Raw genomic sequence first — 13553 nt, forward strand, 5'->3', positions numbered from 1 at the left:
AATGCTATTAGTTGGGGCAAAAAAAAAGAGATTGACCAAAAAAGTTAAAGATCTGGTGAATGAGATGTCCATAGAGGGTATTGTAATGCCTTGACATTTTCCTGCAGCTCAAGAAGACACACATATGTACAGAGCTAGGCACATGCCCAGGAAAGACCTGAACATGCCCCTCTTTGGCTTTTCACAATCAGTAAATAAAGATTAAGGTAGTGTTAAAATTTATTGAGCTTTGAGGGTGCTTTACACATACTGCTCCAACACACACACAGTGTCCCCAGGTAAAGGGTGGCAGGCTTACTGGTTTAAAGCATTAAAGGAAATCTCTGTGCAATCATTAGTTGACCACTAAGCTAATCAAGCAGACATTACAATAGTACATACCACAGGAAAGACAAATTTTATAGAATTAGCCCAGGAAAGTCAATAAAAAACAAAGAGTAACAACAACAAACCTAGGGGGAAGAGAATCAAATTCTCAGTTGTCACATTATGGTCTTTAAAATATCAAGTTTTCAACAAATTTTTAAATTGAGAGACATGCAAAGAAACAGGAGAATAGTGTTTACACACAGAAACAAACGCCAATAGAAACTATACTGAGAAAGCCCAACCCATGGGCATATAACTCAGCAATTCCACTTACAGGTATATACCCAAGAGAAATGAAAAAAAATGTCCACACAAAAGTTTTGTACATGAATGTTCATAGGATTATTCATAATAGCTAAGAAAAGGAAACAACCCACATACCTATTAACTGATGAATGAATGAATAAAATGTGATAAATCCATAGAATGGAATAGTATTTGTCAATAAAAAGGAGTAAAGAACTGATACATGCTGCAGTATGGATCAATCTTGAAAACATTATGCTAAGTGAAGGAAGCCAGTCACAAAAGGTCACATACCGTATGATTCTATTTATATGAAATGTCCAAAATAGGCAAAGCCACAGACAGAAAGTTGATGACTGGTGCCACAGGCTTTGCGGAAGGGGAATGGGAAGTGGCTGCTTATGGGTACAAGGTTTCTTTTTGGGGTGATGAACATATTCTAAAATTAGATAGTGGTGATGGTGGTGAACATATGAAAAAAACACTGAATCGTGTGCTTTAAAGGATAAATTTTATTATGAAAACTATATCTCAAAACTATTATTTTAAAAAGATGTGGCTTATTTATTTTAACAGTCTTTTATCATGACAGAAATATATATACAACTTTTCATTGAACATTTCTTTCCTCTCAACGTAAGATATAATTCATAACTGAACATATTTTGAGATTAGAAAACTCTAGAAAGTAAAGCAATGTTTCTACATAATATAAAAGTGAAATGAACACAGTAACAACATGGCTTTTAGCTGAAAGAAGTACATAATAGTATAAGTTGTTTTGAGCTGTCTTTATTCTCCTCAGCAACAGACTTATTAAAGAGAAACTTGCTGTAGTTTCTTCCCCATGGTTAGTTGATTTATCATCTCAGGAGACATGAGTACTAATTGAAAATTACAGGGGGTCTGCTGTTTGCAGGGCTGCTTTAAAAGGAGACTGCAGAACTAAAGGCAACATTTAATATAATTAGGAACCTGTATGTCATACGTTTCCTAATTTTACAGAATTCAAATGAAAACCATGGGATGTACAGCATGTACACACATCACAGCATGTCGGCAAAACAGGACACACAATGGGTCAAAAATGTCTCTTTGGTATCAAGAAATATTCATTATGATGATGACAAGTATCTCTTTAAATTAAGAAATTAAACCCTTCTTGTCCCCCAGTTCTCATCATCACATTAGACCGAAAATCAATGATGCACCCAAAATTGTGGGATACCCATTAGAGATAAATTATTTATATTGGTGATATTAAAACACATGGATCTTTATATTTTATACACGTAAAACTGGCTCACAGATTAATATTCCATCCTAATCTGATATGAAAATTGCATGGAGGAAACATGCATTTTAGCTCAATAAATACTGGTTTACAATGATTAGTTAAAAAGAGCAAAAAGAACGTTTACCTTGAGGTTCGTTTTCTCCCATTTCAACATCAGAATCACTGTCTTCATTATTCTGCAAAGCAACCATTTTTCTTTCATGCATCTTTTTCTACAACATAAAAGGATATTTTTCAGCTCAGTCCCATCTGTAAAAGATTTTGTTGTATTTTACTCCATATGAAGTAATTTCTTCATCCCACACCCACCTTGGAGGACAGCTCTCCGCTCCACTGTCTAACCCCCTTGCTGACACCGACGATGCACTCCACGGCTTTGTTCAGCACTTGCTGTATGTCCTCCAGGGCAGGGACCATGGTGATGTTGGGAATGGCCAGAGTGATGCCTGCCCGGAAAATGGGCCGACTGTTCCGCTTCATCTGAGATGCACTGTTACTGTCTGAGTTAATGCAAAACAGGGAAAATGGAATCTTCTTAACTTAAAATGGGATTTATTTCATTATTAACCAGAAAAATTAAAGCACAGAGAACAATATATAATAGGTATATAATCAGACAAATATTTGTGGAATGAATGAATGAAAACTATTGGAGAATCTAGTTGTGTTTCATATAACAGAGCAGCTCAGTAGAACCCAAGCCATTTTCTGTTGATTAAAATTCCTTGGTACACCTTCCATGGATACCCACTGTGTGGGAACAGGCTTAATTATGTAAACTCGTATCTCAAATATTGAAAATGTCAGTGTCCAAATAACAGGATGTCAACAAATAAGTTAAATGTAGAAAAACTAAGCAGGGAATTAAGAACGAGAGTAACTATCAAATCAAGCCAAAGTCAGAACAAATAACCAGTTTGGAATTTCAAATAAAACATATGCCTTTCCTACCACAGAGTGTATAATCCAAACTCAGAGCAATTAAAAAGTGGAGAAGAAATAAATTATAGCTCACCAGTTATATTCCAGGGGCTTTATAGTTGGATGTAGATATAGGTATAGAAATACGAATGACTGTGTGTGTGTGTGTGTGTGTGTGTGTGTGTGTAACTTTATATATATAGTTGGAAATACCCATAATATATAAAACTGGGAAAGAAATGTGATTAAATATTCAGCATATCAACCAACATTTGATAAGTCCTAACAATATTCCTGTATCAAAGAAAAGAACTATCCTCCACTCCAAGTGAAATAAAACAATGAACCACGCCACCAATCAAACAATCCTTTCAGCGTTTCCCCTTTTGACCCATTCATGTTTAATGTTCAAGATGCTTTCCCTTAAATGCCAATATTCAAAGTAAATAAAAAGGTTTTATTAGCCTATTATTTTCCCATTTTAACTAATTACTGTGTGTGTGTTTTTACTATTTTAAATTTTAAATTTAATTTCAGGATGTTTCTAGATTTGATGGATTTTTGTAGCCCATCTGGGAAATGCAGCACCTGTTTCTGAATTATGCTGAGAAAGAGATGATTGTATTAAGAATGAAGAAACCAGCTGGAAAGTACTAAATTGACACAAAATTATTTTAAAATTCTCTGCTTTGAAGAGCATGGCATTAAAAAGATCTCTCTCGCTTTGTAAGACTAGCTAATCACCTAATAATTTAACAATGGAATTATCTTTCCATATATCTCCTTTTTAAAGTATGTGTTGCTTTTTTCCTTCACTAATTCATCTTACATGTTTTCACCTTATTATAAAAAGATTAAAAGTAATGCCAACTATTATGTTATTATCAAAAGCTAAGTGACCTTAAGCAAATTACTTAACCTCCCTGTGCTCTCGTTTTCTCAGTTTTAAAATGAGAATAATGATAGTATCTACTTCATAGAATTGTTGGGGAAATCCAAGTTCACAACGTATAAACTTACAAGGAGGCACTCAATAAATAGCCGGCTTTTTAGTTATTTAAATTTAACAGGACTACACACAACACTCAACCAGCCCCTATGCCTGGCCAGATAGCAGGCCAACTCTGTGGGATTATTACCCCGAAAGTTAAGTGTGTTGGATGAATGAATTCGCTTGCGAATGGCCTCTAGTGTATTCCTTGTAACTTTCAAAAGAGCATCCATGTTTTGGTTATTAAAATGAGAGAGTAACTCGCAGGCTTCTTCCTCTAACATCTCAGTCTCTTTCTTCTTTCTCGTGATCGTCGTCAAATGCAGGAGGCCCGACTCGGCATTAAGGGAAGATGTCAAAGTGTCGGAATTTCCTTCCTCTCTTCTTGCTGTTGAGAGAGAGAGAGAGAGCCATCTTTTGTAACTAAAGAGAAGAAAATTAAGATAAATTACATGCAAAGTTGATAACACTTAAATGACACACTTCTTAGAAAGTGAGGCCATCAGATAGGAAATAGAAATTGGGTCCCCAGGTGAACTGATGGGAGCCTCTCCTCCTCAGTGTAAGGAAACAGGAGGAGAGGCAGGAGCTATGGCTGAAAATCAAGACTGGATGGGCCTCAGGGGCCTCGGGTCTGGTGCTCTCTCTTCCACTAACATCCAGAAAACCTTGGGGAAATAGTTTCCCATGTCTGCCTTTCATTGTGTTCATCTCTCCCATGAAAGGTTTGCTGTAGTGTAAATGTACTCCAGTGGAAATTCCTAATCCATAATCCATCCTACTCTATTGATAAGTGAAAAAACACACACTCATAGCTAAATGCAAAGAGAGCTAACAAGAGCCAATGCAAAGTACATGTGAAGAATTTAACAAAAAATAATGTAATTAATGACACAGAGTCATTACATAATTTCAGATTTATAAATATCCTTATAAAACTGGGAGGGCCTGGCTGGGGTGGCTCAGTGGTTGAGCATAGACTCATGAACCAAGAGGTCACCAGTTCGATTCCCAGTCAGGGCACATGTCCAGGTTGTGAGCTCAATCCCCAGTAGGGGGCATGCAGGAGGTAGCCGATCGATGTTTCTCTCTCATCAATGTTTCTATCTCTCTATCCCTCTCCCTTCCCCTCTCTCTAAAATCGACTTTAAAAAACATATAAAAAATTGGGAGGGTGTTATACAAGTGTGAAATTAATTGCTACTCAGAAAATTGAATTTTAGTTGTCAGTAATGTCCTAGGAAAAGAGGACCCTTCCACTACCCCATCTCTTACCTGAACTTTTGTTTTTTGAATCAGCACCATTCACACTGGATACTCTTTTGCTTTCTTTAGATGGAACTTCCACATCTAGCAACATATTTATTAGCTCACTGACTGCTTCCTCCACTAATGAGCTTTTAAAGTGTAGTATCTGAGCACCATTTACACAAAGATCCTACAAAAAAAAATTAGCACAGAGTCATTTTTGTTTATCTAGCTCTTGAGAGCACATCAGTAATGGTAATAATGCCATAGGTTCAGCCTCCAGATGAGATTTGGGCCTCCAACGATGCTTGGCCACACCTCTCACGCTATCCCAGACAAGGCATCCTGTAAGGGAATGTGTTCAAACAAGGGAACTAGCCAGTCAGAGAAAGACAAGTACCACATGATTTCACTTATATATGGAATCTAATGAACAAAATAAACGAACAAAATAGAAACAGACTTACAGATACAGAAAACAGGCTGACAGCTGTCAGGGGCTGGGGAGCTGGGTGAAAAATGGTAAAGGGATTAAAAAAACAACTCATAGACACAGACAATAGTATGGTAAATACCAGAGGGAAAGGGGGTACAGGGAGGTAGAAGAGAGTCAAGGGGGGATAAATGGTGATGGTAAATGGTGATGGTAGGAGATTTGACTTTGGATGACGAACATACAATATAATATACAGATGATACAGAATTGTGCACTTGAAATTATATAATTTTATCAAACAATGTCATCCCAATAAGTTCAATAAAAAAATTTTAATTAGATTATTTTTATTATGATCTTCCTCTAAAATGTGGAAATGTTGAACTAAGAATAAAATTCATAGATTTATAGTTGTTATAATTCTATAAATCAAAAACAAATGTATAAATTATATACAAAGAGAAACCAATATAATTCAAGTAAACAATATTAAGTTTAATATAACATTCATGGAGTATTTTGCTGAAACTAAAGGGTGGATGTTAAGAGTAGGGTTGTACAGACGTGGAGTCAATTTTATATATAAAACCTATACTTTCCGTTCAATAATACTAATGAAAGGAAGGCCTGCTTACATAAATAGGCTTTAAAAATTATATTAATGCATTTAGGCTTTTTTTGTTAGTTCAGACTATTCAGATCCATGATTAATCAAAAGGAAGGCCTTATTTTAATATGTCAATGTGTAAAGAATCCATAAGGGGAAAGTTAGGGTACAGTCTACCCTGAGGTGTGGACACAGGCTCCACCTTTCCCAGGTTTCCCGGCAATCGCTCCAGAACCATGCGCCACAGAACACCAGTTTGGGAAACACTGCCCTACAGAAAAGTTCAAAGAAGAAATTCTGTCCAGAAGCTGTTTAAAACAATTGTTGTATGAATTAACTCTAGTTTACTAGAAGCTCTTCAGCTAAACAGCTCTATTCTTCAAAAAATATGAAGAAAATGACCCATGGGTTCCACAGCAATTTCTGTCCTACTGATCTGAAAAGAAATGATTTGAGCCTCACATCTAAGTCACTCCCTACATACATTCCTCTTCATTTTCCAATTATTGGCAGAAAACTCCATGTTTGAATAACATCTATCACTGACCAATAACAGGTGGAGAAAAAAATTTAATTTATGCCTCTAAAAATGCCCCTTATAGAAAAATGAATCACAAAACAATGTTTAATAAAAACATTAATATTCTAATAACCTTTGTCATCTGGAGAAACTCTTCACAGGTGAGCGGCTCCTCCTGGGGGAGGTGACAAAGAGGCGTGCTGCTCATTTCCTCCAGGACGGCATCGATGCGGAACTCGATCAAATCATTGACCCTGTCAACCAGTAATTCCAGGTCCTCTTTGGAAAAAACAGCAGCGAATGAAAGATATTAAGCATTTTGTTTTGTTTTCTTAAATCATTACTGGATTAAACTGCAGTAGTAAAACCAGGATTAAAGTGGCCCATACCAGTTTCACCCTTGGTTTTCTCACGCTATTCTTTCTTTGACCAGTTTTCTCAGCCAGCAGGACTCTGACTCAGACTTGAAGACTGGGCTCAAATGCAACTCCCCGAGGAGGCTTCCTGTGAGCTGCGCATACTCGAGCGGCCCCCTCCTCCCACACTGACAATGACCCTGAGCATCCTTCCATTTCTACATATGCCACACGGTCCCATCTTGCGTCTTATCTTCTGGGATGCATATCTTTCATCCTGACATCTTCGACACTTAGCCCAGTGCCTAGTCCACAGGAAGTATTCAATAGATCCTACTAAAGTGAAATTCCCCCCGTGTTTCTTTTTCTATTACTATCATAAGGTACATTTTTTAAAGTCGTGGAAAAGTAACATTGAACACTAAGTTCTATGGACAGAAATGCCAATTCTGAAGGAAATTAACAACTTTACTTCCAAAGGAGGAATGATGGTTAATGAATTTCCATCTATGAAGTAAATACATTTTTCAATATTTATCATAGTTAATTTTCTTTTTTTCTGATACTACTTTCTTCTAGGAAATGAAGTTAAAATTGAACATGGAAAAATCCATGTTATGTACTCGTGATGCATCAGAGATGTAAACACTTCCTTAAATAAATACCTTTACTTCCTAAAGACTAAAGCCCTAGAAGTTTCTAAGCTAATTATTAACGAGGCTACTCAAAATATTTAGTAGTTCTGCCTGGTAAGCTTACTCATTACTCAAGAGAGCCAACACCTTTACTTAAGCAAGTGTGTGCTCAGTAAAATTCTTTACTATATCTGATTCTCCAAAGCTCCCTCAGGGGCATCTATGGTAAATTGATGTCTCTGAAAAATCTGACTGAGTCCTAAAGCATTCCTCAAGGTCTTTGGTGTCCCGCACCCTAGGTTGTCTACATCCTAATCCCTTGCAAATGTTACAAGAGGACTTCGCAGATGTGATCAAGTTAAGAATCTTGAGATACGGAGACTGTCCTGGATTATCCAGGTGGGGCCAAGGTAGTCATAAAAAAGGGTCCTTATAAGTGGGAGAGGAGAGTCAGAGTCAGAAGACAATATGAATATTGAAGTGGAGAGACAGAGAGAAAGAGACTTGAAGGTGCTAAGCTGCTGGCATTGAAAATAGAATGACCAGTGGCCAAGGGATGTAGGCTGCCTCTAGAACCTGGAAATTCTCCCTTGGGTAGGCAAGGAGAATGGCAACATTTAAGTCTTCCTGGAAAAACTCTCCATACCATGTTCCAAATTGAGTTCCACTGCCCTCCGTGGAACGTCTATAAGGTCTATATGTTCTCCTAGAATGTAGCCAAGGAATTCTGGGAAATGCCACCAAAACAGCCCACTTTTGGAGAGCACTGGACAGTGGCATATTAAAGGCTATGAGAGCCCTACCAGTTTTGCTCAGTGGTTAGAGCGTCAGCCTGAAGACTGAAGGGTCCTGGTTTCAATTCCAGCCAAGGGTACATACCTAGCTTGCAGGCTCAATCCCCAGCCCTGGTTGGGAGGCAACAATCTATGTGTCTCTTTCACATTGATGTTTCTCTCTCTCTTGCTCGCTCTCCACCCCCCTTCCACTCTCTGAAAAAAGCAATGGAAAAATATATCCTCTAGTGAGGATTAAAAATAAATTTTTAAAAAAATAATAAAAGCTATGAGAAGTCCTACAGAAAAGAAGCCTGTCTGGCTTTGCTCAACCTGAATTTCCTGATGTCTCTGAGCCTAGATCCCCTCTTTGCAGCATACCAGTACACATTCTGGGAAACTGTATTCTAAGGAATATACCACCTTACATATGTTTTAAAGTATATTATATCTCTCATTAAGAAAAAATGTTTGCATGAACTTTTCCCACATAGCCTGTTGCTCAGCACTCTACTCTGTCCAAATCTCCCCATCTTTCAAACTGGGGACTGAATATACACTAACCTATTAGTAAAAAAGCTGAATGACTCTGAAGATCCTTTATATTCTAATGTCCAACAATAAGTATATTTTTTAATGTAGTTCATCTCTGAGGATAAAATTAAACAGTGAATATATATACTTTCCAGGAAATTAGTGAATACATATATTTTGGCAAAATTCCTTGGGGAACAGCTTAAAAAATGACACTCCCCATTTTGCTATTTATATCACAATATCTGCAAGAAATTATACAATAGACATTAAAAACTCAGCCTTTCATATTGAGAAATAATAACCATTTAGACAGACTTACTGATCTTGGCAAAAGCGTTCTTTAAGTACGTCTCAATGTTCAGTGATGTCCAGGTCAGGGCGGCCAGGCCGGGTTGGAGGGCTGCATCCACTTTAGCCAAATGAGGGACCATCAGTTGCTCTATGGTAGGAGGCATTTTTGACTTCACTCTCTGATATTCAGCCAGCATCATCTGCAATGATATGGGAGTTAAATAATCAATTAATATCTCACTTTTAATATCTACTAATATCACTTTTTCTTTAATAAAAGGGTGAATTTTATTTGGGGTCCAGCTGTAGGGCAGGTAGAGCGGCCTAAACGGAGTGAGAATTGAACAGAAGACAAGAAACCTCTCCATATATGCACATTCCTAATCTGATCAAATACAACCGCGGAGGCGAGAAAAAAAAATTAAGAGTAAAATTTTCTCACCACCTATCCAGCCCAAAAGCAGAGAAAAGTTTTTAGGCCAAGTGACTTTTCTAGACCAGGTTAAGTCATGTCACCAGCGCCTTAGCCTGTGTATCACTAAGCTCATGTGGCCAACCTTGTACACTGGTACCACATGCTTCCTGCTCCTCGGGACACTTCCTGTGGACCATATTCATCACCCAAAGTGCTGGGGTCACCAGAGGTCTGTCTCAGCCCACTGCTGGGCCCTGATGCAAGACCCAAAGCATACAAGGAGTCAGGAACCAGTGTTGATATAATCAAGTGTCATGGCTTTAACTATCATCCATATACAAAGACAAGCAATTTTTTTCATTAAATGTATTGGGGTGACATTGGTTAATGAAATTCTAGACAACCAAATTTCTATCTCCAGCCCAGGCCTCACTCCTGTAGTCCACATTCATACATGGCAAGAGCCTCCTCAATACCTCCACTTGAAAATACAGCAGACATTCTGAACTTAATGTGTCCAAAACTAAAAGTTTGTTCTTCCACAACACCTTCTCTGCCCACAGCATTCTCCATCTCAACTGATGGCAACTCCATCCTTAGCAATGAGTGGCCCTTTGAGCAATCAATGTTTTCCAAAGCATGGTTTGCCAATTATCTATCTGAGAAGGATCTGGAAACTTTTTGGGGAATGAGGATATTTTCTCTGAAATTCTTAAACAAAAAACAACTGTTTTAACCAAGGTCAGGCTATAAATGAAATTGAGCTATAAATCAAAAGAGTGTTAACTAAAAGAGAAGTCCTGATGTAGATGGGTAGGACAATGACTATCAGGGGCCCTTACCCCACCACAGAAAGATATTTGGGACCACAGAAGAGCAAGCAAGGTATGGCCTCACTTGAGAGATAATAAAAATTTTTCCAGTAGGGGAGATACCAAGCAGGAACTTCTTAGTGTTAACAAAGGGTGGATTTTAACAAAGGAAATAACACTTTCCCTCAGATGAGCAGCCTGAAGTTAACCCCAATAAACAGTAGACACCCTGTAGCCATCAAAAAATTCTGGTATTGACAATGAGGTGACAGACTTTCAATGTTAAGGTAAGAAAATTGTTAAATTAAAATGTATTCATAATGCCATTTTGCCCAGGTACTAGGATTTACCTCCCAGGTACTATAAATTAGATCAAGAAGACCATTCTAACTGGAACCTGTTTTATAGTAGGTTATATGTGTAGTATCAACAATAATCAAATTGTCATTAAACAAACTCCATTTCTCCATCTGTCCAGTACTCAGGCCAAAGCTCAGAGTCATCCTCGCTCCATTTCTCTCGCTCCTACATGCAATCCATCAAGGCATCTTGTTTGCTCATATCCAAAACAGATCCTACATCTGACTTGCTTACCACCACTACCACCATCACTGACTCTCACCTAAACTATTGTAATAGCCCACCACTGTCTCCATGCTTCCACTCATGCCCCCCACAGTTTATGCTCAATTTACCAGCAAGAGCGATCCTTTCAAAATATAAACTGGATCATGTCATTCTGGCTTCCCATCTCATCCAGGGCTACTAGTTGTTCCCTTGGTCTGCAAAGATCTATCCAATCTGGACTCCATTACTTTTTTGATTTCATCTCTAATCACTCCTTTCCTGTCTTACCTGCTCCTGCCCTAACATCTTCCTTAGCCTCAGGGCCTTTGCATCTCCCTCAAATAATTATTCAAATGCCACCTTCTCAACTAGTACTATCCTGACTGCCTATTTAAGACTGGAAACCATCACCAAAAACCACCTCTGCCCTATCCTTTCCATAGCACCTATCTCTTTCTAATAGACTATCCAGTGGTACCTCAGTTTTCTAATGTAATCCGTTCTGGAAGACAGTTTGAGTTCTGAAACATTTGAAATCCGAGGGAACAACAGCCGACAGCTAGGCCTCAGGATCCTGCACTAGCAGAAGCTGTGTGGCATGTTCAACCTCAGAGGCGTGTTCGAAAACCGAAGCATTTCCCTCCGGGTTTATGGCATTCGTAACCCAAAATGTTCATCAAAAAAGACATTCGAAAACCGAGGTACACTGTATAGATAATTTATAATGTGCACTATTTATTTTCTGTCTTACCCAACTAGAGTGTAAGTTCTATAAGGACAAGAAATTTGCCTGCTTTGTTCAATGTGCTGAAACAGTACCAGGCACACAGGAGATGATGAATCATATATCTCTAATTAATTAATTAGTTCTCATTAGAAGGAGCATTTGTGATCAGAAACTCATGGATTCTGGTCGTCCACTGAAATTTACCTGTTGTTAATGCTGAACTGTACCAGTAATTAATTTATATGTTACCATTTTTAAATAAGAGGTACTTCCAGCCTACCTTTTATGATAATGCTAATGTCAACAATAATTAATTATAAGAAAGTAACTTTAATGTACTTGTTAAATACAATTGTTTTTAAGCGCATATTTTTAATGTACATGTTGGTGCTACTTTGTCATTAGATTAATGTTTCCCAAAGTGTTTTCCCTGAAATACGAACCCCAGAGATTCCATAAGAAAAATGGTCTCTGGATGGACAAGTTTGGAAAAGCCTATATACAATATCTCCCCTCTTGGGCAGTCAACTAATATTAAGGATTCTGAGAGAACTACAAGAAGGAAGTAAGAAGCCCAGTGGAATACGTGAATGTTGTTAAACCCAACATCTCCCAAATAGGCCACATAATCCTGTTTTCATATAAAACTTTTCCACAATTTTCCTATATATCCTTTCAATTTCCATAAAAGCCACAGTCAAACAGCCTACATTTGAAGGTTCTATTATAGCAGCTACTTACACATTTCCTGAAGCTTTTCTCCACTGCTTACCTTTTTTCATTGTCCATCACTTATTCTATTTGGGAAGCGTTTCTTACAATCACCCTTCTATGTCCCACCTTAATCCTTCAATCCCATAAAGTATTACTCATCCACTTTATAAATGAGAAACTAAGACTTAGGAGGGTAAAGGAATTTGCCCAAAGATAATCATTTGAATCCAGATCCAATTGGCTTCAGAATCTATACTCATAGCTACTGGTGTATACTGGCTTGTCTCTTTCTACTTTGAACTGCCTTCCAAGAAATAGATGAAGAGGACAAGCTCTCGGTTATTTTGGCATGTCTGTAGAGGCCTGAAAGCTCATAACTCTCAAACATACGTCATCTTCATTTGACTTCTGCACTCAACTCCAGACTTACATATCTATCTGCATGGATAACACCTCCACTTCGATCTCTAAAAATCATCTTATATTTAAGATGGGAACAAATGATTCCCTCCTGTCCTCCAAAATAAACTAGTTCCAGGCTTTGCCACCTCCGTAAGTGTCAAGTCCACTCAGGGCCAATGCATGTTACTGAGCAAGTTGTGCAGAATGTAACCTATTCAGTAATACAGAACAGCGATACTTTGAGTAAATGCATGAGTTGCTCACACCAAAAGCAAAGGAATCATCCTTGAGTTCTCTCGTAACCTGCCTGTTGACATAAGTCTCTAACTCACTGATCTACTGCTTGGCTGACATCCTAGTTCAAGCCACCATCGTCTCCATCTTGAACCAGTGTAACAGCCTTCAAACTGGCTTCACATCAACATGCTTGTTACTATAAAATCTATTCTTCTCCCAGCGGTATGAATGATTTTATTGTATAGACATCATGCCTTTTTTCCTGCTCAGATTTCTCCAATGGCTTCCTGGTGCACTCAAACTTATAGCCTTGGTTTACAAGATCTGTAATGACCTGGCCTTGCCAACTCTGCAGCCTCAACCCATGGCACCCTCCCCATCAGTCCCTCCACTTCAGTCATCCTGGGTACCTTCTATTCCTCAACAGTGACACACCACCATTTTTCCTAAGA

The 13553-nt window shown here is 38.1% G+C and overlaps 1 protein-coding gene across 1 annotated transcript in view; it reads right to left on the reverse strand.

The window, feature by feature from the left end:
• Nucleotides 1–13553, reverse strand: part of DNAH5 (dynein axonemal heavy chain 5) — a 165414-nt gene that overhangs the window by 117467 nt on the left and 34394 nt on the right. Inside the window, exons 16-21 of the mRNA XM_081133505.1 lie at nt 9256–9427; nt 6769–6914; nt 5100–5262; nt 3973–4212; nt 2222–2412; nt 2037–2124 (exon numbers count right to left, since the gene is read on the reverse strand). Of these exons, the coding sequence (XP_080989631.1) occupies nt 2037–2124; nt 2222–2412; nt 3973–4212; nt 5100–5262; nt 6769–6914; nt 9256–9427 (1000 nt within the window). The remainder of the gene's footprint in view (nt 1–2036; nt 2125–2221; nt 2413–3972; nt 4213–5099; nt 5263–6768; nt 6915–9255; nt 9428–13553) is intronic.

The sequence above is a fragment of the Miniopterus schreibersii genome (assembly GCF_964146895.1).
Source record: "Miniopterus schreibersii genome assembly, chromosome: 3".
NCBI lineage: Eukaryota > Metazoa > Chordata > Mammalia > Chiroptera > Miniopteridae > Miniopterus > Miniopterus schreibersii.